The sequence below is a fragment of the Odocoileus virginianus genome, chromosome 28 (genome assembly GCF_023699985.2).
Source record: "Odocoileus virginianus isolate 20LAN1187 ecotype Illinois chromosome 28, Ovbor_1.2, whole genome shotgun sequence".
NCBI classification, from domain to species: Eukaryota; Metazoa; Chordata; class Mammalia; order Artiodactyla; family Cervidae; genus Odocoileus; species Odocoileus virginianus.
This window is the reverse complement of record NC_069701.1, coordinates 31,808,621-31,833,615: the sequence shown is the minus strand read 5'-3', so window position 1 is coordinate 31,833,615 and position 24,995 is coordinate 31,808,621. Positions and strand designations below refer to the sequence as shown.

General features: G+C 46.3%; 2 protein-coding genes across 4 annotated transcripts in view; both read left to right on the top strand.

Annotated features, from left to right (window-relative positions):
- The window catches only part of PRDM10 (PR/SET domain 10), a 91,976-nt gene extending 85,098 nt beyond the window's left edge, over positions 1 to 6,878 (top strand). Inside the window, exons 21-22 of the mRNA XM_020874687.2 lie at positions 1,392 to 1,495; positions 3,965 to 6,878. Of these exons, the coding sequence (XP_020730346.2) occupies positions 1,392 to 1,495; positions 3,965 to 4,162 (302 nt within the window). The 3' untranslated portion in view covers positions 4,163 to 6,878. The remainder of the gene's footprint in view (positions 1 to 1,391; positions 1,496 to 3,964) is intronic.
- A 1,035-nt stretch (positions 6,879 to 7,913) lies between these two features.
- Positions 7,914 to 24,995, top strand: part of NFRKB (nuclear factor related to kappaB binding protein) — a 31,990-nt gene continuing 14,908 nt past the window's right edge. For all 3 annotated transcript variants that reach the window (XM_070457413.1, XM_070457412.1, XM_020874672.2), the window contains exons 1-12: positions 7,914 to 8,017; positions 10,663 to 10,818; positions 13,286 to 13,487; positions 18,308 to 18,435; positions 19,060 to 19,234; positions 19,764 to 19,865; positions 20,461 to 20,534; positions 21,350 to 21,434; positions 21,776 to 21,956; positions 22,173 to 22,281; positions 22,510 to 22,636; positions 22,894 to 22,959. In XM_070457413.1, coding sequence (XP_070313514.1) covers positions 10,684 to 10,818; positions 13,286 to 13,487; positions 18,308 to 18,435; positions 19,060 to 19,234; positions 19,764 to 19,865; positions 20,461 to 20,534; positions 21,350 to 21,434; positions 21,776 to 21,956; positions 22,173 to 22,281; positions 22,510 to 22,636; positions 22,894 to 22,959 — 1,384 coding nt within the window. In that variant the 5' untranslated portion in view covers positions 7,914 to 8,017; positions 10,663 to 10,683. The remainder of the gene's footprint in view (positions 8,018 to 10,662; positions 10,819 to 13,285; positions 13,488 to 18,307; positions 18,436 to 19,059; positions 19,235 to 19,763; positions 19,866 to 20,460; positions 20,535 to 21,349; positions 21,435 to 21,775; positions 21,957 to 22,172; positions 22,282 to 22,509; positions 22,637 to 22,893; positions 22,960 to 24,995) is intronic.

The following is a 24,995-nucleotide window of genomic DNA, read 5'->3' as shown; positions in this document are numbered from 1 at the left end:
GAAATTTCTTATTTGGAAAAAAAGTTTAAAATATACAAAAATAGGGAATTCCCTGGCAGTCCAGTTGTTCAGACTCAGTGCTTTCACTGTGAAGGGTGTGGGTTTGATCCCTGGTTGGGGAACTAAGATCACATAAAGGTGTGCAGTGTGGGGGGAAAACCCCCCAAAACCATATATATAAACACAAAACTATGCACACACAAATAGAACAGTAATGCACTCCCCTGTACCAATTATCCAGCTTCAACACTTACCAGCTCACGGGCAGTCTTGTTTGATATGTGCCCACTGTCATTCTCTCCCTGTCCTCCAACTATATAATATAATCCATATCACTTCATCCATAAATATGTTAGTATCTATCTCTAAAATCAAGCCAGTGAAAACAAAAAGCACAACTCCAGTGTCATTATCACACCTAAAAATAACTGTTTAATACTGTTAAATATCCGGGGTTCATATTTCTGTGACTGTCTCATAAATGTTTTTTTTAACAGTTGGTTTTTCAAATTGGGTTCCAAATAAGGGCCATACATTGCCATTGATCATGTCTATTGAGTTTTGTTTATATATGTGTTCTCTTTCTTTCTCCTAAGTTGCAGTTAACATGTTGAAGAAACTGGGTCACTTGTGTTCCCTACCTTCCAAATTTTGCTGTTGACATCCCTGTATTGTCATTTAAGATGCTTTCCTCTGTCTCTTTTATTTCCTATAGATAAGCAGTTAAATCTAGAGGCTTGATCAGACCAGGTTCTGTTTTTTGCCCCCCAAACATTCCATATCTGTTGATATATACCTCCATCAGGAGGCACATGACGCTTGTCTGTTTCCTTTACCCCGCCATTTCATTAGGCTCTGCAGAGTTGTGCTGTTCTAATGCTATCACACTCTTCTTCTTTTTTAATAAACATTTATGTACTTGGCTGCACCGGGTCTTAGCTGCAGCACTCGGGATCTTTTAATTGCATCATATGGGACCTTGTCCCCTGACCAGGGATCGAACCTGGGGCCCCCTGAATTGGGAGAGCAGAGTCTTAGCCACTGCACCACTAGGGAAGTCCCTTGATTCTATCATCCTTTATACACTTATTGCTGGGAAACTTTCATAATAAGAAGTTTTATATTAACTGTCAGGTTATTGTGGGGTATGATTTGCACAGGAATGGCAGGATAAATGCTTTAAATACTTGGCTTATCTCCTTGATTTACCAGTTTTCAAAATAATGAATTGTCTCCTTGTTTTATCTAATCACATCAACATAAGACTCTGGGAGCAAGCAAACCCATGGAAAATGACTCAGTAGGAAATGCGGTCACTGGTGAGATATTTGTTTCTACCACTTGTATTGAAATGTGAGACCACCGAACTGTGGTTCTTTCCTGTTTTTCAGCATCGGAGATTCAAATGATGACACTTCCCCCAGGTCAGTTTGTGATTACAGACAGTGGTGTGGCAACTCCAGTCACCACTGGCCAGGTGAAGGCAGTCACTCCGGTAAGCTGTGCTGCGTGGAGGGTTTCCCTGTTTCCCATGCTGCACCGGCCCCGCCCTCCTCCCAAACTCTTCTCCTCCCAAACTCTTCATATCTGAGTTAGAAGTATATCTTCTGTTTTCCCATAATATCTTGTGGTACTGTATTATAGCACAGCTTATTTCAATTATTGGTTCACCGCCTTTTTCTACTAGGCAATGAATTCCTCAAAAGCTGGGTCTTAGTCTTTATCCTTAATGTCCTGCACAGGAGGCTGGGCTATAGCAAATGCTCAAGAAAGACGTATTCAATTAATAACTACAGTGAACCTTCTGGATCCGTATATGTATTTGTTGTGTTGTTGTTTAGTCACTAAGTCATGCGTGACTCTTTTGTGACCCCGTGGATTGTAGCCTGCTTGGCTCCTCTGTCCATGGGATTCTCCAGGCAAGAATACTGGAGTGGTTGCCATTTCCTTCTCCAGGGGATCTTCCTGACGCAGGATGGAACCTGCGTCTCCTGCATTGGCAGGCAGATTCTTTTACCACTGAGCCACCAGGGAAGCCCATACATATAGATACATGTAGATAATTGATCATCTTTTTATGTGTTTCTTAGACAGTACATGAGTCTTCATGATTGTTGATCCTCCAGTAGGGAGAGAATAATATAATGAATGTGTCATGAAATTCTTTTTTTTTTTTTTGGCTATGCTGTGCAGCTTGTGGGTTCCTAATTCCCTGACCAGGAATCCAGACCCTCAGTTGTGAGAGCAGAGTCCTACTGACTGGACTGCCAGGGAATTCCCTGCCATAAATTATTTTGTTGTATTGCATCTGCTACTCTTTTTATCCTCACTGGGTTCTTCTGGCCTGCCTCTGGAAGACAGAGTTTGTAAATTTAAATTAAGAAAGATATTCTTAACTGGCCTGGGATATTGGGATGTGCCCAGGGGAAGACTGATTATCGCCCAAGAGGCCTCGATGTGTAACAGGGTAGTTTAGTGGCCTCAGAAGCCTGGCTTTTTTTTTTTTTTTCCAAATCACACCAAGAGCTCATTCATTTCTCAGCACATGAATTCATATTAACTAGACTGAGAAGAGTCGTATAAATCTGGAGTAACACTTTTGTCATGGGAACAGTAACTAATGTAGAATGGAATGGTCTCCTTGGCATGGTGAGTGAAGTTTTTGCTCTTTTTTGTGAGTCCCTCAAGGACTTACTGACTCTTTTCAGGCCCTGCCACAGTATACATGGGGCTTCCCTGGTGGCTCAGTGGTAGAGAATCCGCCTGCCAATGCAGAAGACTCGAGTTCAATCCCTGGGTCGGGAAAGATCCCCTGGAGAAGGAAATGGCAACCCACTCTAGTATTCTTGCCTGGGAAATCCCATGGACAGAGGAGCCTGGTGGGCTACAGTCCATGGCATCGCAAAGAGTCAGACATGACTGAGTGACTAAACAGTTTTGGTCATAGATTATCTGCAGCCCACCTATGAACCACTTAGGTGTCCATGGACCCTTGGTTGAGAACCAGCCCCCTCCAGCTAGAGAAAGACCCATTTGGGAAACCAAATACTGATCAGAGAGTTGCTTTGATGAGCATGGACTCAGAACATATGCCCTAGATAAATCAAATTCATATTTGGCTGTGGCTTTCTCTCTGGACAGTCCTTGGAAAGGCTGCTACCAGAGTTTTCCTCCGTGACTTTTTTCTCTCTCAGTCTATATAGCTGATCAGTCTTCCTTCTGACAGACACATCTTTTCCTTAAAAATGTTAAGGTAGCTGACATGGAGATATTTTTCATGATCAGAGGGAAAAATGAGGAGAAATTAAGACAGTGTGTGTCTTCATAAAGTCAAATTTATTCAACGCAAAGGACTTTATTCTAAGACTGTGTTCTTCCTGTGCTTTAGAGTGTTAAAATGTCTCTCATTTGACAGCAGCATTTAAAAAATGATTTCACTTGGCAAATTAAAATTTGGGAACATTAATTCTTACCTTAATTTTGCTGGGTCTTTGAAATTCTGAACTCTGGGAACCATTGATCTTGACTTGGGGGGGTCATTCTGCCTCTTTGAGGATAATTTAACTATCTCTTCTTTGATCCATTTCGTATTCGCCTTTAGACATTAATTGACACAGTCACCTTATTTTATGAATTTCTAAATTCTTAGGGACAATATATAGCACATTTCCTTTGCCAGGTAGGTTACCATCATGATGCAAATTTCTGTACTTGATGTTCCTCACTCTATCATTTGGTAGGACAACTAAGGTCCTCCTTTAAGTCACCTTTGTAGTCTACTTCTGTGGCTGGACCATCCCCTCTAAAGGACTTAGGTGACCATCTCCCCCCATAGGTGCCTATTTGGGTTCCCCTTATAACATTTCTTTGCATATTCCGTCTCTCCTCCGACCCCCCTCCCCCCATGGCTCTCACCCCGACTTCTGGCCTCAGATTTCTAAAGATCCTTTTCTTCCTGCTCTAGGGTCATTATGTGTTATCAGAAAGTCAATCAGAATTGGAGGAAAAGCAAGCATCTGCTCTCTCTGGAGGAGTCCAGGTTCAGCCAGCTGCACACAGTGACTTGGACCCCCAGACCACCAGCCAACAGCCCACCCAGTACATCATCACAACCACCACCAACGGGAATGGGAACAGTGAAGTGCATATCACTAAACCCTAACTCCCACCCTCAAGCCAGAATCAAGCAGTCACATCATGTCTTTTCTTATTCATATGTCTGGAAGCTTCTGACACTTACAACTCCTTTTTAAGATTTATCATTCACTCAAGAGTTTGAAAATCACAGTTTTGATCCTCACCAGGGCTTATTTTATCCAGATCATCTTTACCAAGTGGACTCTTCAAACCGTAGGAGTTCCCGCCATGGAATGGAGGTCATTCAGATTTCAAGATGGAAAAACTTTGCCTTGCTCTTGAACTGGTTTTTTAACACATGGATAAGCCTTACTTTTCCTTTATGGAAATATTAAGATGTATTGTGTTGTACCAAAGGTGGAGAAAGGATGTGCCAAGTCCACGGCCATTGGACTTCTTAATCCCAAGCCACGGCACCAGAGGCAAAGGGGCATTTTGTAGGCGCATATTAGGTTAGAACTGCTTCCTCTTGTGAGTTTGCATTTTCAGTAATATAACAAAGGGAGCCCACTGAATATGAAAATTACAATGATGAAACCTTATGATGGTCTGAAGGAAAAACTGTCATCTAAATTTTTCTTATTGCTGATTTTTAAAAAACTTGCCATTTCGGGGAAAAGCGCTGTTGGGCTGTTGGTAGTGCTTTGCACAGACCCTGGTCCTTAGCAGATTAGGTCAGAACCTCGTGTTCTGATAGATCTTACTTTATTACTCCACAACTATGGACTCCCTGTACAAGGAAAGGTTGCTTGATGTCAGCAGAATTTAAACTCCCACCTTAAAGCTTGCTCTCCCATTCTCTGGTTGAACTTGTATGAAGGAGATACTGGAGATGACAGTATCAAGGAAAATGGCTACAGCAACTATACAGAGAGTGAGAAGCACTGAGACCTCGTCCTGCCTTTCAGGATCCGTTTACCACTCGTTGATAAAGGGCGAACCCTTGCCCTTCCCTGGTGTACCTGCAACCCTCACTCACAGCGTGCGTGCAGTGTATTTTAGTCCTTCCAATACTGTCTTAAAATGAACATTCTTTCAGGTTGGATGGAAAGGTGGTCCTCCTTATTTCTTAACACTTTAAATATAATTGCAATTCATCTGGGCCTTTTGGTAAGATAACTAACTTCACACCTTGGGGGAAAATTTTAAAAGGTGGGACCATTTATAATGTCTGTTAGGGCATTTATAAGGGATCTGGAAGAAACCCAATCTTCATATTACATTGTTAGTTGGGAGAGGGAGAAAATTCTGCCTCAATGATAGTTTTTTTTATCATTGTTCCTGTTTGGGAGTCTTAGTAGATATGAATTCAGTGGGGGAAGGTATTTCCCTTCCTTTTACTGTACATTCCAGTTGTGCACATAAAACATTACAGAAACCAGTAGGTATTTTAGCAACTTTTTGTGACATACATTTTTAGAATAATTATGGAAATGGTAGAATTTATCATTCCAGAACAGGAAGACCGACCTTCAGTTTCGAATGAAGTTAACTAATTTATTTTATTTACATTTCTGGGTAAAAACTGGCTCTACAAATTAAGAAGTATAGTAGCTTCTTTATGGTAAAGATACCTTTCTGAAAAGTAAGCAGTTCTATTGAAGTAACTTTACTAATATGTAGATTTTGCACTTTATTACTGAGACCTCATTCATGTAGTTAGCCCTGAAAATTTAGGCACTAAGAGAACCTGAGAGTTCTTAGGTAGTTGTGTGGAAAATGAAAATGGACTCTGTATCTTTGGTAACAAAGAGGTAATGCTGATGTTTTCAACAGAAAATACAGACTGTGTGTCACAATGTAGAGATTCTGAGTCCCACAGTCCTCCACTGTGATGATTACAAATCTCCTAGTGTCCAGCCTCAAAAGATTTGCTAGGTAAAGAATATCAGGCTTTCCTAAAGGTCCAGTTAATTTTTTGGCCCTATTGGGTTCCTTTTTTATTTGAACCAGCAATGTACCTCCCTCCCCTCAGGAATAACTTGACTAAGATGGAAAACTATCATTGAATAGAATGTTCATTTTATGCCAGCTATTTCAAGTATTAAGATATACAGAAGAGAAAAAATATTGTGGAAGGACTTTTGTTTCTTTCCCATTTAAGTTCCTTTTTTTTTTTTTTTTCGTCCTTACGTGGAATAAGTAAGGACTCTAGAACTATTGATAATTTGTATATTATCAACCAGAGATGCAGGTGTGGCAGTTGAGCCAAACAACTTTGCTTTAAGATCAGGTATTCAGCACATTTATTTTAAGGTAATGGATTTTGAAAAAGACTTGGATTTGAAGAGATGGCAGATGATAAGCCATCTAAGACCCAATCTGAAAAAAAATTTTGTAGACACTGTTTATACTGTGGTCTCTCCTAGGACACGTTGGCACTGTAGACTTCAGTGCAGTGGTTGGAGTAGGTTACATACAGATTTTACATTTTTACTGTTTGATTTGTGCCCACATAAACAGACATTTCATCATGTAAACTTACTGTTATTCTGGGAAAATCTGTTGTTTTGGTCTTCTTGAATTGTTTTCTGATTTGGAATTATCCTTTCAAAAAACTCTTAGGACGTGTAGGGCTAAAAAGCACTTCGTGAGATGCTGAAGCTGACCCACAGGTTGGAAATGTTGACCCTACCCTGTTATTTAAATGTGAACATTTATGTACATTCAGTGAGTTATAGTGTTAATAGTCTTGTGCTACTCAGCAGGTGTAAAAATTAATAAATATTTTTTTTAATAAACATCCTTCTTGTTTGTATGTGTACAAAATACGAGAGCTTCTGATAGTTACTTTTTTTTTTTAATAGTACAACTTGCATTGTTTTGACTCTGGTTTACTCTGGTGTGGTCAGAGACACAAGGTCTGGGAATTTATGGCTGACAGTATGGAACGTTGTTCCCTGTGCTTTTAGTTGGTGGTGTGTGATTCCAGACGAACTCCCAACAATCTAAAAGGAACTAGAGGCAGGCGTGCAGTCAGCGAGGGAACAGAGATTGGCTTTGTTTGGAAAGCACTGTTTTCCAAGCAGGGAGGAGCACTAGTTTGGCCTGCCAGCTTGTCTGACATATTTCTATGCAGAGAACAGAGGACAATCCCTGAAAACTGGTTGGAAGTACCTGTGTAATAAGAAGTTCGAAGCCGTTCAAAATAAAACCTAGCGAGTTAGAAGAAAGGGGCCTAAGTTCTTAACCATCGAGAATAGTTGAGAGAAGGTATAGTAATAGAGAGAAGACTATCGAGTTTGATTTAAAATGTATTTTAAATGTGTGTACTTTCTTTCTGAACGTCGAGGGTCCAGGGATGGGAGAGAGAACTGGGGCCACGCCGGGGTTAGTTGGAGCGGCACAGGCTCTGATCAGCATTCTCCTCGATGAAACTTGAGAAATCACAAAATAGGAGCTAACAGCGCACCACGTGGCTGGTACAAAGATTCTTGGATGGAAAGTGCTCAGGTGCCAGGAGCAGGGTATTGCGCTCTGCAAACGTTAGCTAATAAAACTGCATTCACTCACTTATGGGCTCCGGAGCCTCAGCTCGCACCCAGGTAAAGACTGGCCACACCGGGTTCGCCCTCCGGACACTTCTAAGCCTGGTGAAATGAACGAGCCAGACAGCAGCCGGCCCTCCAAGGTCCAGCCCTGCGGGCTCTCGGCACTACAGGCTGTGTGCCTCGTGAGCCCCGCCCCGGCACCTCCGGCCCCGCCCCGAAAGCCACGCCCCCGGCACTTCCAGGCCCCGCCCCGCGCAGCCCCTCCCCTTCCGCCGCCCGGCCCTGGAGCGTGCACGTACCGAGACGCCTTGCGGGAGCGAGCGCGTCCGGTTTGGGACCCCGCGGGCTGAGAGGTGCGGCGGGTTACGAGACCGGCTCACGCGGCGCAGGTGAGGGCAGGCCGGGGCGGCGAAAGCGTTAAAGTGTTGTATGGGGAGCAGAGGGAGGAAGCGAGTGGCCGGGTCTCCGAGGGTCGCTGCTCCCTCGGGCTAGAGACAGGGGAGCGGGCGCGATGGGAGCCGGGCGGCCTGGGTGGGTGGGGGTTAGGGTTAGCGCGGTGTGGGGGAGGGGCCTTGGGCGCGGAGGTGGCGCGGGACCCGGGCCTGGGGCTGCGGAGGGGTTTGCAGTTTGAAGCGAGCGGCTGCCGCGGCCAGAGCCTGGGGTTTAACTTATGTGTTGGGGAGGGGCCTGGAGGGAAGGTTCTCCCAGGTGCGGAGAAAGGGCGTTGGGGAGAGAGGCCTTCCTGGTTGGTCAAGCGGTCCAGGACGCCGCAAGAGTTAAAAACCCTAAAAAAAACCCTTGGCTTCCGGGGTCCCGACCCTTTGGCAGCTGCCTGCTTTCTTGTGTTTTGAGATTCTCTAAAGAGTAGTTGCAGGGCAAAGGTTGCCACTCGGATAGGTTACATTTAGCGATCCGTTCCGTGTAATTGAAGAAACTGGTGAGCAGTTTGTGAAACAGGTGGTTCTTCTAAGAGTCAGGTAAAACCCTGCAGCTGTTACCCTCTTTGGTGTCAGTTCTGTTAAGAGGGCTGTATTCTGAACATCAGGTTGCATCTACTTTTTTGTTTTGTTTATATAAGTTTTATTAAAGGCAAATGCATTGTGCTTTCTCAACGGTATCAGTAATTTAGGCATCAGAAGTGTTCAAGATGCCGTCCTTCATCGTGTACTGAAGGGTGATGGGACATAGTCCCATCTCTGGGGACCACTCAGCTGCTTTGAACAGGAGTCTTTCCACTATATCATTATGTAGATCTGACATCTCTTAGAGATAACTTGAAATAATTAGGGGAAAGGTGCTTGTTTTAACAGTAATATTACAGGCCTGCTCTTTATCCTTTGAGAGTTTTTCAGAATGAAAAGTCATTAGATGACTGCATTAAGCTATATGAATGTATCCATCTGGAAATGTTTCACTGCAGGCTTCCATGATTGGAAGTAACTGTAGAGAGGACCAGAGGACCAGGTCCTGCTCCTCTTCATCTTAGATAAAGAAATTGATAGCTGGTTAGGTAAGATGTGCTCAGAGTCGCTGAGATGAGATTAGGAGTTTGGTTAAAACTGTTTTTAAACCTGTTTTTATTCCTTTCCATTTGGTAGGAATCAGAGTTGGAGAAGGGGTTTAGCAAATGTTTGTAGAGTGGTTGAGTTCAGCCTCCCCTTGGACCAGTTGTTAATAACTATGGCCTCTGCTTTGCACCTAATTCCAGCCATCAGCCTTATGAGATGCTCTCTGAAAAAATTTTCATATGTATGTTTCTAAAGGTAGCCAACAGTGTTCACTTATTATAGGAAGGAGAAATATAGCATTACATTTACATGGTTGTACATATCAGCTGGACCAACTAAAGTGCATTGGCCACTGACTTTTAGTGTTAAGAACATGGATTTGCAGTCCTGCACACCTGAATTTCAGTCCTGCCTCTGGGGTTGGGCAAGTTGCTTACCTATTCTGATCCTAGGTTTTAGTATCTGTAGATGTAATAACCCTATCTTGCACACTTATAAGAATTAAATCAGGTACATGAAAGGCCTAGCACTTAACAGGCCCTCATTAACTTAGTGTTACTTTCTGAACTTCACTAGTCTCTGGATTTTCAGTCATTTCTTTTATGAGGGAACAACAAAGAGTTGCTTAAAAAAACAATATTAAGTAAACTGTATTAGTGTGAGAGATTTCAAGTGTTGGTTGCTTAGTCATGTCTGACTCTTTGTGACCCCATGGACAGTAGCCCACCAGGCTCTTCCGTCCGTGGAATTCTCTAAACAAGAGACTCGAGTGGGTAGCCATTCCCTTCTCCAGGGGATCTTCCCGACCCGGGTATCAAAACCTAGGTCGATCTTGCATTGCAGGCAGATTCTTTACCATCTGAGCCACCAAGGAAGCCCCAAAAGTAGAGAAAGTGTTAGTCCCTTAGGGAAGTCTAAATGGTGGACTCTGATCTAGTTATCGTTTAATCTATAAGTCTCATTTTGCTTGTGTGTAAAATGAAGGTATAAGAAATTCTGTTAATTGGGGAGTTGCTGTAGAAGTGTTCTGAGTATTGGGGGAGACCTACTGGATAAGATGTGAAATTCTGATGAGGATGTGGTGAGAGGGAGGGAGAAGAGCTGTTTAACAGTGGTTAGGGTTTAAGGATGGAGAAGGCAATGACAACCCACTCTTGTACTCTTGCCTGGAAAATCCCATGGATGGAGGAGCCTTGTAGGCTGCAGTCCACGGGGTTGCTCGGAGATGGACATGACTGAGCGACTTGACTTTCACACATTGGAGAAGGACATGGCAGCCCACTCGTGTTCTTGCCTGGAGATTCCCAGGGATGGGGGAGCCTGGTGGGCTGCTGTCTATGGGGTTGCACAGAGTCGGATACGACTGAAGCGACTTAGCAGCAGCAGGGTTTAAGGATAAGGTAAAAGAAGAAATTAGAGATTGAATATTTTATGGGTTGGATATTTTGTGAAGGAACATTAGTGTCAAGAGATCCCTGGGGTTTCCGCCTTTGTGTCTCATGGTTTGACTGCATGGATTTGTCTAGCTTACTTGTGAAACATAAACAATGGATTCCTTGGACCATATGCTGACGGATCCCTTGGAACTGGGCCCATGTGGGGATGGCCACGGCTCGCGGATCATGGAGGACTGCCTCCTGGGGGGCACCAGGGTTAGTCTGCCTGAGGACCTTCTGGAGGACGTGAGTAGTGACAGCCACACTGTTGTTTCCTTCTAAGAGTTCTTCTCTACACTCTTTTCTACACTCTGCAACTTTTCAGTCTTTTGTGCTCCCTTCTTTCTGATTTTCTACATTGCAACCAGAGCGATGTTTTAAGTGTAAATCTGTTTAATATTCTGATTAAGGAAGAAAGTGTAAGCTTCATTCTACATGTTTAATCACATGTTCACTTGATAATATGGCATAAGCCATATTTTAACAAGACAATTTTCAACAGTTCGCTACTTTTTTTTTTTTTTTTTTTTAATTATTTGGCCGCTCAGCCTGCGGGATCTTAAGTTCCCTAAGCAGGAATTGAACTTGCACCACTGTGCAGTGAAAGCAGTCTTATTAACCACTGGACCGCCAGAGCTATCCCAAGAAGTTCTATATTTAAGGACCGAATTGTGTGTATCTTTTATATTAGATGTTTACCCAAGTTGTGAATCATGATACAGAATGCATACATTATCTGTCCATAAGGTAACCAGCTTTCTAGTCAATTAATAGTTCATTTCTTGAGGTAGTATTAATAGTGTGCTTTTGACCACTTTTCACAGTTGAGCTGTGCAGTCATCATTGTTAAGGTGGCTACCATTTATTTAATACTTATTATGTGCAAGGCACTAGGTATGCTGAAACATGTGTTTATTTATTTTGCCGAAGTTCAAATATACGGACAGGTATAGAGTATCATATGGTGAACATCCATGCATTCAGTTTGGGAAGATACTTTCATTTAGTCATATTTGGTTCAGATTTTTCTTTCATCATGTGTTAAAAATTGTAGATAAAATTAAACCAGCATTTTGCCCGTATTGCCTCCTTTCGCAAAGTAACAGCTACTGGACTTGGAATATGTCCTTCCCATCCATGTTTTCTTTGCATGCTCTTTCAACTAAACCTCTGTATGTCGTTCAGTCGGCCAGCAAGCACTTGTTTGATCTAAGTGCTTGCTCTGTGCCAGATGCTGAGATGCCAGTAGTAACGTGGTATGCAGAAGCAGGTTTGTACGGGGAGGTCTGAGACAGGGAGCCGGAGGTGCTGTGTTGCCTGCCTGCTGAGACACCTGCAGGTGGTTGGTCTCTCGGTTGTCTCCTGCTTGTACCCTTCACTGTCTCCTTACTGCCTGTCCTTGTCATTTAGGATAAAGTGACAAGTACTCACCGTGTTCCTAGGTCCCTTGCTCCTGTCTTACTGCCTGCTGCTTCTCTTGCCCTCTTTCTTCTTGAGCTTCTTGATGTTGCCTGGACTTCTGTTTATTTATTTACTTGGTTGAAGCGGGTCTTTCTTAGGGCGGAGTGGAGTTTTAGCCGATGGACCACCAGGAAAGTCCCCTGAACTTTCTTTTTTTTAATTAAAAAATGAAAGGTATCTCACATAAGAATGTATGAAGTGCACACACATATATATATACATACATATATATGCAGTTTAAACAGTAATAAAACACCTGTGGAGCCCCCACTTGAATGCTGACTCTCCTCTTCTCCCACTCTATTGCCCCTAAAGCTCGCTGCTGTCTTTTGTAGTAATTATTCTTTTATTACTTTGGGTTTTGCTCTGTGGGTTTTTAACCCTTCTGCCTCAGCACATTCTCCTCTTATCCCTTGCTGTCTTAGATAAGTCACCTCACGTGAAAGGTGTTCTCTGAGACCGTAAGTCTGGGGAGTGTGCTTCTCCTGTGTACTCACGGGTAAACTTCCACTCCATTGCAATAGCTTGTTTAATTATTCTCCCTCCAGACAGTATACGCACTCGTCCATCTTAGCACACGGCACTTAGGATGTGTCCTGTACATAATTGCCAGGTGGAGAACAGACCTGGTCCTGCTGCTTCGCGTTCTCAGCAGATGCCCTCAGCTCTTAGAGTTCTCGCCTCCCATGTGGACTTTTTCTGCCCCTCATCTTGAGCTGAACTGAGATGTTCACCATCTTATCCCCTGTTGGCAGAAGTGGTTTCTAAATGAAATTCTCTCTGCTGAGCTCATTTTCCTGAGGATTATTATTTACCTGCTGGGTATAAGATTGTGGTTTATATGTAATCTTTACTGATCTCTCAAGTTTTTTTTTTTTTTTTTTTTTTGGGCTGTCCTGTGCGGCTTTTGGTATATTAGTTCCCCAACCAGGGGTTGAACCTGGGCCCCAGCAGTGAAAGCACGAAGTCTTAGCCACTGGCCTGCCAGGGGATTCCTGACAAATCTCTCAAGATTTCAGAATTGGGTAAAGATCAGTGGAATTTTAGTTTGTTTAAAAAACATAAAAACTTGGATGGTGTTGATGGTTGCACACCATTGTAAGTGTATTTAATGCCACTGAACCGTATACCTTAAGATGGACAGAATGGTAGATTTCATGTTATGTGTATTTTACCACTTATGCACAGAAAACTTAAAAACTTTGTTTTTTTTTCTTGTTTGCTTTCCTCCTGCTTTTCCTGATTCTCCCAGCCCGAGATCTTCTTCGATGTAGTCAGCCTCTCAACGTGGCAGGAAGTGCTGAGCGACTCTCAGCGTGAACATCTCCAGCAGTTTCTGCCCCACTTTCCTGAAGACAGCATGGAGCAGCAGAATCAGCTCATCCTCGCCCTGTTCAGTGGGGAGAACTTCCGCTTTGGGAACCCTCTGCACATCGCCCAGAAGCTTTTCCGAGGTGTGTAGCCCCACAGTCTTGTCTTTAGAGGCTTGGGAGTGGGAACACGCCCCCTTCTGTGCGTACTCCTTGTTTCACGTTACTCTGCTTTTATGTGCAGACGCTGTCCACTCAGAGTGGTTTCAGGCAGCACTTTGCTGCCTCAGCTGTTCTTCTTTTCAATAAAAAATGTTCACTTAATAGGAAACATAAATCATAGTGGATATTGCTCATTGATTTGTTATATGAACCCAGCTGTGTAGCCACCACTGAGATTAAGAAGCAAAGCATTATTAGCATCTTGAGGACACCCTTTATGAACAGTCTTCAGAATTCACTAAAGAATTCACTTCACGAATTCATTCATTCATGTCAGTTTACTGTTTGGCTTGTCGCACATATTTATGTGTGTGTGATGCACATACATTTTTTTCCTGCAGAAAAGTTGACACTTTCCCACCAGGTGCTTTAGCATGTAGTGTATGTCTTAGCAGAGACATCCTTCCACATAATCACAGTGTTAATACCACACCCAAGAAACTTCACAGTGAACAGTAATAGCATAGTAGCCCTTGTTCAGATTTTCCCAGTGGTTCAGTGTCCTTTATGGTCAACTTTTAAATCCAGGTTGTGCTCATGGTTTGTGTGTGGTGTGTGGATTTCCTGTCTCTCAGCTCCCTGAATCTAGGACCTTTTTCCCCTTGTCTTTCAAAATACATTTGTGACAAGCCCAGGACACTTGAATTGTAAAATGTCTTGCTTTCTGGGGAGTTAGCATTGCTTCCTCATGATATAAATTTGGGTTAAACATTTTGCCAAGAAAGGAAATGGGAAATTTCATCCCCCCACCCCTCCCCCACAGGGGGCATGTGATCTCAGTCTTGCTTTTGATCACTTGGTTCTGTGGTGTCTGCCGGGCCTGCTGACTGTAAGGACACCTTTCTCCCCCTGTAATTAATATGCAATCTATAGGGTCATATTTAGGGACCATGTGATAATCTTATCTTCAGAAAGCCTTTGTTTTCCCCGGTGGTTTTAGCCCCCACCAATCCTTTCCTGAATCCGTAATTACACTGGGGATTCCAGAATGGGTTGGGGTTACTCTGAAGTCCCCTTTGCTCCCTGTCCCATGGAGAGGAGCAGAAGGTGCTTCTCCCCTTCCCGCTTTCTGGGGTGACTTTGCTTTGGCAGGAGCCCCTGAAAAACACCACCTCTTGAGTTTTGTTAAACTGGACAGTTTGACAGCTGCAGAAATAATGGAGAGAAAAAGCTTATCATTTCATACCTCATTATCTTAGGGGTTCAAATGAGTGTTCCTTTCTTTGGTGGGTTATTAAGGAGGATTTCCCCTCTGGTTGGCCAAGGTTTATGTGGCTGAAGCCACATCTCAGGTGGGAATTAAGCTGGTAGGCCTGGTTGGTGGTTGAGGCCATGTTAGGGACTGTCTGTGACGTTGGCACGTTTCCTTCCAAATCAAAGTGATGGTCCTGGTGAGGATGCAGACAAGGAACGTCAAAGTAGGAGTTCTGTGATTCTCATTGTCCTGCATCGTGTTTCAGGTCCAGTGTTGATGAGGATGGCTGCGTCACCATGGTTACTGTGGTTATGTGTCTTGACTGAGTTGGCATTGCTGCCAGTTCTCTTACCTTTGGTTTTGTTTTCCTGGTAATGTTTTAGATAGACTCCTTTTTCTTCTTAAGCCCAGATGCTTCTCAGGCTCCCTGGTCTTCTGTTTCTGAGGAAAGCCTCATCTGTCAGGGACTCGGCTTCCTACTTGTAGCCGCACCCCAGCTCACTGTGGTCACTGCCCCCTCACCTACTTGTCTTGGAGGAAGGACCTTTCTTCATTTAAGGCTGAACCCCGCTCTTGCTCTTTTCATGTTTCGCGTCCTCTAGGACCTCATTTCTTAGCAGTTGTTCCACCGTGTGTATTTGCTGTACTTGTTCTTTTTCAGTCTGTAGATGGGATCAGGGATCTCACACTGAAAAAGTCCTTAACCATTGTCCCCTTCATCATCATCTGTCATTTTCCCTTTTCTCCAAACTTCTGGCAAGACATCATAGCTTGCAGTCCTTGAGGGGCTGTCCCCTGCACGTGTCAGCACCTTTCTAAATTTTAAACTTCAAACCTGCAGAAAAGTGATGAGAATCTGTAATTGACACCCACATACTTCTCACCAGGTTCACCAACTATTAACATTTTGCCCCTTTTTCTTGTCCTTGTTGTGCTTATTACCACTATTTTTAGTTTCCCTGAACCACTTGAAAAATCCTAATTTTTCAGCATTCATCTCTGAAAAGCAAGAACATTCTCTTAGGTAACCAGAAATGATCAAGTTCAGAAATACATAAAGTACTGTATTGAATTTAAATTCTGAATGTCAGTATGAAATTTATCACTATTATGCTACTGTGTGGCCCATATTCTTATTTTGCTACTTGTTCCCAGTGCTCATTTTTTCCTCTGGTCCATATTTCTTTTCAGTGAAAATGCAATTTGCAGATCAGCAGATGATTTTCAGTTCTCTTCTTAACCCATCCGTAATGTCTGATGTCTTGACCCTAATGTCTGATGTCTGAAGTGAGACCTTCGCCTCCCCACTTTGCACTCGTGGCCCTCCCCTTCCTGCTGGGCCTTGCACACCCTTCCAGCATACCCCTCTCTACTGAGTCCTATTGACTCACTGTTCCTGCCTCTGCTCCTGCCATTAGGCCCACCCTCCCTCCTTACTTGCCTGCTTCCATCTACTAGCTCTTCTCTGAGACCTCTTATTCGGGCTACTTCAGACACCATCTCCACATAGCCACCAGCGTGAGCATCTCAAAGTTTCAGTTTTCAGAATATTTGCCAATTGCCATCACTTGGAATAAAATCCACCACCTGCCAGGCTTATTTGCCCTCTTACCAACCTCACCCAGGGCTGTAGTTGCCTTTTCCACTGCTCTGTGGCTCAGCGCGGGCAGTGGAAATACTACATGAGCCACATGTTCAGGTAAAAAATTTCCAGTGACCACATTAAGAATACTAAAACCGGTTGATTTTAATGATGTGTTTTCTTTAGTTTGATGTACTCAGAATTCTATTTTTTAATAGAGCATTTGTCTGTTGTGCTTGTCAAAAGTTGGGGAAGCTAAAGACTGAAGGAAGGTCACATCAGAGAAGTACAGAAGTAAAGAAGTAGAATTTTCGTTCAATTCCTGTATGTCAGCATCAGTAGCATTAAACTCTTGCGTCTTTCCTTAAAAGTCAAATTCCCTATTTCTCTACAGCAGGCAGCGTTACAACATGGTGGCTGAGAGCTTGAGCTCTCGAGCTGGATGGCCTGTTTTCAGACTCAGTTTCCCCTTTCAGCTGTGTGACCTTGGACAAGTTATATACTTTGCCCACGCCTCAGGCACTTCTGTAATGTGAGAATGTAGTGGTATCTTCTTTATGCAGGGAAGAGGGGTTGTGAAGATGAGGTGAGTTACTATATGCACGGCCCTTATATGGTGACAGTTATGTGTCAGGTGCTGTTTGCTCTTATTGATTACGTCGAAATGTCATTAAAGGCGGTTCGAATAAAAACAGACATTTTGATGCCATGTTTTAGCTCTCTGAGATTAGTTGTTCCATCTGTCTCCTTAAGTTCACATTGTAGCACCCTGCTTAAATCTAATATTCCAAAACGGACTTCTCTCACTGCGGCTCCCATGATGGCACCAGTTGCCCTTCTCGAGTGATCTGGGTACCATGCTCCTCTTCCTGCCCCAGCATCCAGGCTGTCAGCAGATCTAATCTTTGTCCCTTGAAATACATCTCAAGGTTCTACTGCTGCTCACTTAACCACTACTTAACTGATCAGCTGACATATGCCTTTCTTTAAGGTTCTGGAGCTGCAGTCATGCTCTTAATTCTAATAGGGGAAAACAAGATGATAGATAAGCAAGTGTGTCTCGGTGTTACGAACTGCAGAGACTCAGGCAGGGTAGTGGGCCTGGGAGTGACACGAAGGAGCTGTCTTGGGTGGTAGTTGGGTAGGGCTTCTCTGATGAGGTGCATTTGGACAGAGGCTGCGTGAAGATCTGAGGAGCAAGCTGTGAAGACACTGGGTCTTGCAGGAAGCCTTGCAGGTGGAAGGACGCTAAGGAGAAAGGCCTCTGGGGAGTATGGTGCACTTGGGAAATAGCATGGAGGCCAGTGGGGCTGGGGTGGAGGGAGCAGAAGGAGGGCTGGTGGAAGAAGAGGCTGCGATGCATGGGGCCCGCACAGCAGGGTCTGTAGGCTTCCTGGGGCCTCGGCTCTGCAGTGGATGTGGCGGACAAGGTGGGACCAGGCCACTGTGGGCCCTCACCTGGACCACTGCAGTGGTGCCATCTTTATCTTTTGCTCTTGGTTGTGTTGTTCTCTTGCTTCAAATCCGTAGAGTTCCCCAAGCTATACAGTAGGCTCTCATTATCTCATCTATCGTATACATAGTAGTATATATGTATCAATCCCAACCTTGAAATTTTTTAAACATAAGAAAAGTTGAAAAACAGCATATACAACGCACACCCATGAAACTGACCCATGTTCGTTAGTTGACGTTTCCCACGGTTGCTCTAATCAGGCCTCATTTTACGTCGCCGCCTCTAGAGAGACTCTTCTTGCTCTTGAGGATTGTTCCAGGTTGGTTCCTGCACAGCCTCAGGGAGTCGAGTCCCGGCGTGTGTGCTTCCTGTGTCTCCCCACCGCCCTTCGCGCCCCCTCCCCGTCGTGCAGCCTCCCCTCCCCCAACACCGTCCCCTGGTCAGTGCAGAGCTGTCCCCTCCCCAGCCCGCGTGGACGGTGGCTGATGTGGCTGTGCCTGTTCCTGCAGACGGACACTTCAACCCCGAGGTGGTCAAGTACCGGCAGCTGTGCTTCCGGTCGCAGTACAAGCGCTACCTCAGCTCCCAGCAGCAGTACTTTCACCGGCTGCTGAAGCAGATCCTGGCCTCGCGCAGCGTAAGTGTCCCCCCTCCTGGGAGCCGCGCGGACATGCACCTGGTGACCCTAAAAAAGACCACGAGGAAGGAAGCTGCCTGTCCACCCCTAACACGGCCAAGTGCACCCTTCCTTCTTCAGCTGCATTTTCAGACGTCTCCTGATTTCAGAGATGTTAGGACAGAGGGGAAAAAGGATATGTCTTAGAATCGATGAAATGTCGTAGCCTCTTTATTCACCCAGAGAGGTGGCTTTCAAGTCCATGGTGGGTCATTCAGGAGAACCAGGTTGCCCTCAGTTTTGCGTCTGTGTGCCGAGGGAAGCCAGGTTTAGTGGCCCCAGGTCTGGACCAGCCTCGGGAGGCTTTGGGGTCAGGTAGTTATGACCCTTAGAGCACCTGTAAGTTTTGGTGTGAAAATACTCAGGTGTCTGGTGTAAGTATTCATTCTCGATGGAGTAGCTCTCCGATTTGGGATTTTCCACCGTAATCAGTACAAGCCCCTTTTATTTGAACGTACTCATCCACGAGCATCTTTGTGATCGGAGGGAGGGAATTGAGCTCGTTGAAGAAGAGAAGGAAGCAGGGGCTTGGGGGACCGGCCAGAGTAAGCTTCCAGGACCCCGTCCTGTCTGTCGTGTTTGCAGGACCTGCTGGAGATGGCCCGGCGGAGCGGCCCCGCCTTCCCGTGCCGGCAGAAGCGGCCCTGGCCGTCGCGCGCGCCCGAGGAGCGGGAGTGGCGCACCCAGCAGCGCTACCTGAAGGTCCTGCGAGAGGTGAAGGAGGAGTGCGGGGACACGGCGCTGTCCTCCGACGAGGAGGGTGCGTGCCCTCGGGCCCCGGGGCTGGCGTCCGTCTCACCGCAGCCGCTTGTGCGCCTGGAGCGCTGGGCGCTGTTTTCCCACCCCCGCGATGAGGAAGCCATGCCTGTGCACTGTGGCCTGTCTGAGCCGGGAGTGAGCTTGGAGTCCCTGGTCCTCCGGCCTTGAGGCACTCCCGCTGGGCGGCTGTGACTGCAGACCCCTTCGCTCTTGGCACTCGGGTGCCCGAGGCCCTACTGCGGGCTCTCTGGTTCTGCTAGCTGCTCGAGTGGACTGCTTCCCCACAGGAGGGGCGTAGTGACCTGGCCTCCACAGTGACCCACCACAGTGGATGTCTCTCCTCCTGGAAAAGCTGCTTACGTGACCTCAGAGCTACAGTCCGACTGGGTGGGTGGGGTCCGGAGGGAGTGTTGGAACCTGGCTTCCTGCTTGTTGGCGTAGCCATCTTGAACCCAAACGACCACTTGGCCAGTCTCCCCTGCCGGGGTCCAAGGCCGTGTTGGATTTACAAGGAAACTTTTCTTTTGAAGATCTCAGCTCGTGGCTTCCAAGCTCCCCAGCACGCTCCCCGAGCCCTGCTGTTCCCCTCAGGGTGGTGCCCACGCTCTCCACCACAGACATGAAAACCGCAGGTGAGCACTGCTCTGGTGCCGGGGCGTGGCGGGGGGGTGTGGTGGTGGGAGCGGCACTGGCTTCTTCCTGCCAGGAAAAGAGCAGTGTTCCTTAGAACCGGGAGGTTTGGAGACGTTTTTGTTTGGCTCTACTTTTTTACAAATAGGCCAGCTAGCATTTCTTCCTTTACTATGAAAACTTCCCTTAGGATTTGATCAGCTGGCATTTTGGCCTAGAGAAAGCAGAATCTTAAAATAACAATACTAAGGTACAGTTTAATAATAGAACAAGAGAGGTAACCAGAGGCATAACAGTTTCTTGGCACGTCCATGGAATTAGAGAGAATTTTTAATTGGATAGGAATCAAAGAAGACTGTGGAGAATCTTCTAGGCGTTTCAGGAGCAGCTGAGTACAGAGGTTATTGTTACTGACCAGCTTGCGGAAGAGCTGCAGAGTTGAGTCAGTCACTGTCCATATTTTAAGACCGCGGTACTTGGAGCACACGCGTCAGAAGGGAGACCCAGAGATGTCTTACTTTTGAATACTAAGGTGGCCAGGAAGATGTGAGTCTGGAAATAAGGACTATCCATGTGGTTCCATTCCTTTTCCCTTAGATAAAATAGAGCTGGGGGACAGTGACCTGAAGATCATGCTAAAGAAGCACCACGAGAAGCGGAAATACCAACCAGTAAGATTGGAGGGGGTGGTCGGTAGCTTGTCGGTCTAATCTCTGAGCGGGTGTCCTGAGGACCATACAGGGAGTCACTGCGTCCTCAGTCCCTTTCCTTGTACTTGTTAGAGGGCAGGAGCAGCATGGAGGCCCAGGAACACCGAAAATGTGAGAAGACAAACACTTGGACTTCATAAGACATGCTCACCGTGTTGTCTGATCTAGCCTTTAGGACAATACCGCTGTGTGAATCATTATGTCCAGTTTGCAGGTCTCAGAGAGGCCAGGGAGCTTGTCTTCTGCCTGATGGCTAGCAAACAGCAGAGCCAAGCATCAGAGCCTGAGCTCCTCCCACATTTTATGTTTCCGTTCCTCCACACCACCAGATCAAGGTCACGCCAAGCCAGAGAGTGCAGTGGAGGAGGAAGGGCTGTCCTTCTAAGGCAGAGGGGTGAGATGGGCAGAGTCTCCATGGGAGTTAAATCCAAGTTCTGTCTCTGTCTTTTCCGCTCGCCATGATGTTGGGTGAATCCCTTCATCTCTCTGAGCCACAGGTCAGTCTTTCTAAAATATAGCGTCACTTAACAGTACTATTTGAAGAACATATAAAGAATGCACAAGAGCTTTATGAACTTTAAATGCCACATATGAAAGGTTCTCCTCTGCCCTGTTAGAAAGAGCAGTAGTTTTTCTCTGTGTATGTTTTAAACTCAACACAGTTTCCTCAAGCACACCTACCATCTAATTGTGTCTGTTAGGTACATGGGCAAAATCACCAGCAATGCCTAGCTCCTCTCGGGCCTTGATAACAGATCTCTGAATATCGTGTCTAGGATCATCCGGACTTGTTGACAGGGGACTTGACTCTGAATGACATCATGACTCGAGTGAACGCCGGCAGGAAGGGCTCGCTAGCAGGTAAGAGCATCCTGCAGAACGTCTGACTGGTGTCTGCTCATACAGGCCTCTCTGCATAGCACAGAAGGAAATGTAGCTACAGCCTCCTCCTTGCTGATGATCTTTGTTTCGTTATCGCCTCTTATGGATTTGTAGGTGGAGAATGGTTATTAAATCAGATCAACAGATCATTGGCTTTTTAAAACACTCATTGGGTTTGGTTTTAAAAACAAAACTATGTCTTATTACTGAGGCTTTTCTTTCATTTGATAGTGGGCCTTGGGAAAATAATAAGCAGATAATTCCCTGATTTCCTGATGTGGAAGTTGTAGTTTTATGACTTATGTTGTTTTTTCCTCCAGCCCTGTATGACTTGGCTGTCCTTAAAAAAAAGGTTAAAGAAAAAGAGGAAAGGAAGAAGAAGAAAATAAAATTGATCAAGTCGGAGGTGGAGGACCTGGCCGAATCCCTGAGCGGTCCTGAAGGGCTCCCACCCCTCTCGCAGGCTCCATCCCCTCTGGCCATAGCCGCCGTCAAGGAAGAGTAAGTGAGCAGAGGGGTTCATGGCTCAGGCATACATCTGTGCTGGTGCCTCTTCTGAGCCCTGAGTCCCAGGGTCCTGGGGGAAGTGCGTGGTGTGGGCCTTCACTGAGCTGCATCCGTGACTGCTGGTAGGCTTGGAGGCCCTCCAGCACCTGGGAGGTGTGGTTTTTTTTTTTTTTTTTTTTGGTGGTCCTTATCTTTTTCTTCCCTTACTAGGCCTCTCGAAGACCTCAAGCCTTGCCTTGGAATCAATGAAATATCTTCCAGCTTCTTCTCTCTTCTGCTGGAGATCCTGCTGCTGGAGGGACAGGCTAGCCTTCCTTTGGTGAGAGTTTAGGAAGAGCCAAGGGCACTGCGGTTTCAGTTGGTAGAAATCTTCAGCAGACTGTGGCTTGAGAGTCCTGGGCTCTCCCCAGAGTTCTGCAGCCAGCTTGCTCTGTGACTCGGGCTCACTGGGCAGACACCGCCGGCTCGTTCCAGCATGGCCATGGAATTGCCAGTGTGTTGACGCAGTGGAAATCTAACCGGGCCCTGCCTTTTCTCTCTCCCTCAGCTGGAAGAGCGGGTTTTGGATTGGCAATCCTCTCCAGCCAGCTCCCTCAATAGCTGGTTCTCCGCGGCCCCCAACTGGGCAGAGTTGGTATTACCAGCCCTGCAGTATCTTGCTGGAGAAAGCCGTGGTAAGGTGCTTTTTTCTGTAGGGTCAGTGTCTCTCTCCCTCCCACCCAGCCCCGCCTTTATCTGATTCTCCTGTTAGAATGCCGCCTCACTGCTTGCATCCGTCATGACTCTGCCTGACGCCATGCGGCAATGGGCTGTGCTGCCCTGATACGCCGATGATGCACAGAAGTGACCTCCCAGCCCAGGGCAGTCTGTGGTTCTGGGTTCAGCACTCTCTGGCCTGTGCGGCTTGCTCATGGGCGTCCATTTCTTGTAGCTGTGCCATCCAGCTTCTCTCCGTTTGTTGAATTCAAGGAGAAAACCCAGCAGTGGAAACTGCTTGGTGAGTACTGCATACCACTGACCTGTCACAGAGGTTCTTTCTCTTGTTTTCTCCCCTAAGCTTCTGGTGCCTTCCAGGCAGTGCAGGCCACGAGAATGTTGAGAAGGGCAGAGTTAGGCCTTGTTTTGCTTAGTAAGAGGATCCTTCCAGGCCCTTAGGAACTCTCACGGTCTAAGTTCGTGAACCCCATTGGGTTTTGGCTAAGGTGAAGTTGCCCTGTGTCCTGATGCTCCCCAGGGCTGCTGAATTGAAATCTGTGGGGTGTCTTACAGTAGCACCTGTGTTTCTGTCATTTGTATCTGTGCCTTTAGGGTAACTTACAGTAATATGATTGCTTTTCTTTCCTAAAATGTGCTTTGTTGTTGAGGATAATGTGTTAGGCAGCCCCAAGTAAGCTGTTTCTACAGGAAAGGCTCCCTTTGTTATAAATTTGTAAAGTCCCACTTAGCACTTAAGCTGTAGTAACGTGTACTTGAAATAACTTGATGATGAGAGGAAGATTCGTGTTGATTTCCTGTGGAAATACTCAAATCTCTCTCCACTCTGTCCAGTGGTCTGTGAAGAGAAACACAGAGAGAAGCTTGTGAAGCAGTAGGTTCATTCCTTCCTTACAACGGTGATTCGCCTTCTAGGTGTCAGGCGGTGTTAGGTGTTGGGAGTATAATGGTTGGTGACGTAAACAGTGTGCTCCCCTCGTGGAGCTTAAGACTTGTTTGGGGGAACAAATACTCAAATAGCAAACGTGCACATTCTGTGAGGGAAAGTGCCGGTAGGGGTAGTAATGAGGCATTGATGTGGTGTGCATGCAGAGTTCGAGACAGCTGTCCTGGGGAAGGTCATTTGAGCAGAGTTCTTCACGATGGCTAGGGACCAACCCAGCAGCAAGGGGGAAGAGGCTCCCATGGAGGGAGTGGTGTGGGTCAGTGGGGCGGGGAAGCTTCCTTTCAGGATCACACCAGCCTGCAAAGAGATCATGATAATCTGGACTTGGGTAGGGAGAACGGACGAACTTCAGAGTTTTAGGTAAAAGCTAGAGAGGTGGTTATGGACTGGGTGGTGAGCGAAGGAAGAGGGTGTCAGGTTTCACTGGTGCTGGGCTTGGACCTGGTGAACGGACTCCGCCATGGGCAACTGGGGAGGACGTCAGGCTTGGTGAGGGTGAGGAGCATGCGTGTGGTCACGGACATGCTGCCTTGAGCTTCCTTTGGGGTGTTGAGTGGATGGTGGGTTTAGAGTCCAGACCGGAGAGTCAGGGTAGAGAGCTGTGGGCGTGTGTGCAGTAAGAGAAGCCAGAGGCATGGGCCCACTGAGGAGGCCAGAGGGCCCGGGATGAAGCCTTGAGAGACTCTGAGGTGGGAGAGGCAGAGGGGGACACCGGAGGCAGTGACCACAGAGTGGGGAGGAAGCCGTGAGGTCTGACTCGGGATGGGGAGTGTTCATTAGCCGCCATGGTTCCTACAGCTCAGGAGGTCAAGACAGGGTCTGTGGACACGGAAGAAATGGTGATGCTCTTGGAGGAGTGATGCAGGCTGTGGCCAGAGGTGTGCTGAGGCCATGGGTCCAGCTGCTGTGGGGCCGGGGGCGATAGGCCTGACCCAACCAGGGAGAGTCTGGGGCTCGTGGGTCAGATGCTTCTGCCGCAGCTGCTCAGCTCTGCCCTGTGCAGGGCAGCCAGAGACTGGACGTGGGCAAACAGCCATAAAGCTGACCTCTGCGTGCGCTGTGGAGAGCTGCGTGTCCTGGCTGTCAGGGCCCTCTCCTGCAGCTCTCCGCCAGTTAGGGAGACAGTGGATATGGACCGCGTTTTCTACAGTGTTATCTGTTGTTGTTATTTATTTAAAAAAATTTTTTGTTGGCCGCACTGCATAGCATGTGGGATCTTCATTCCCTGATAAGGGTTCAAACCAGCACCTCATGCATTGGAATCATGGAGTCTGGAGCACTGGACTGCCAGGAATGGCCTGGGAAACTTTAAAAAATTCTGATGCCTGGGCCTCTCCACACCTGTTCCGGTTGGTTGGTTTGGGGGACCCTGA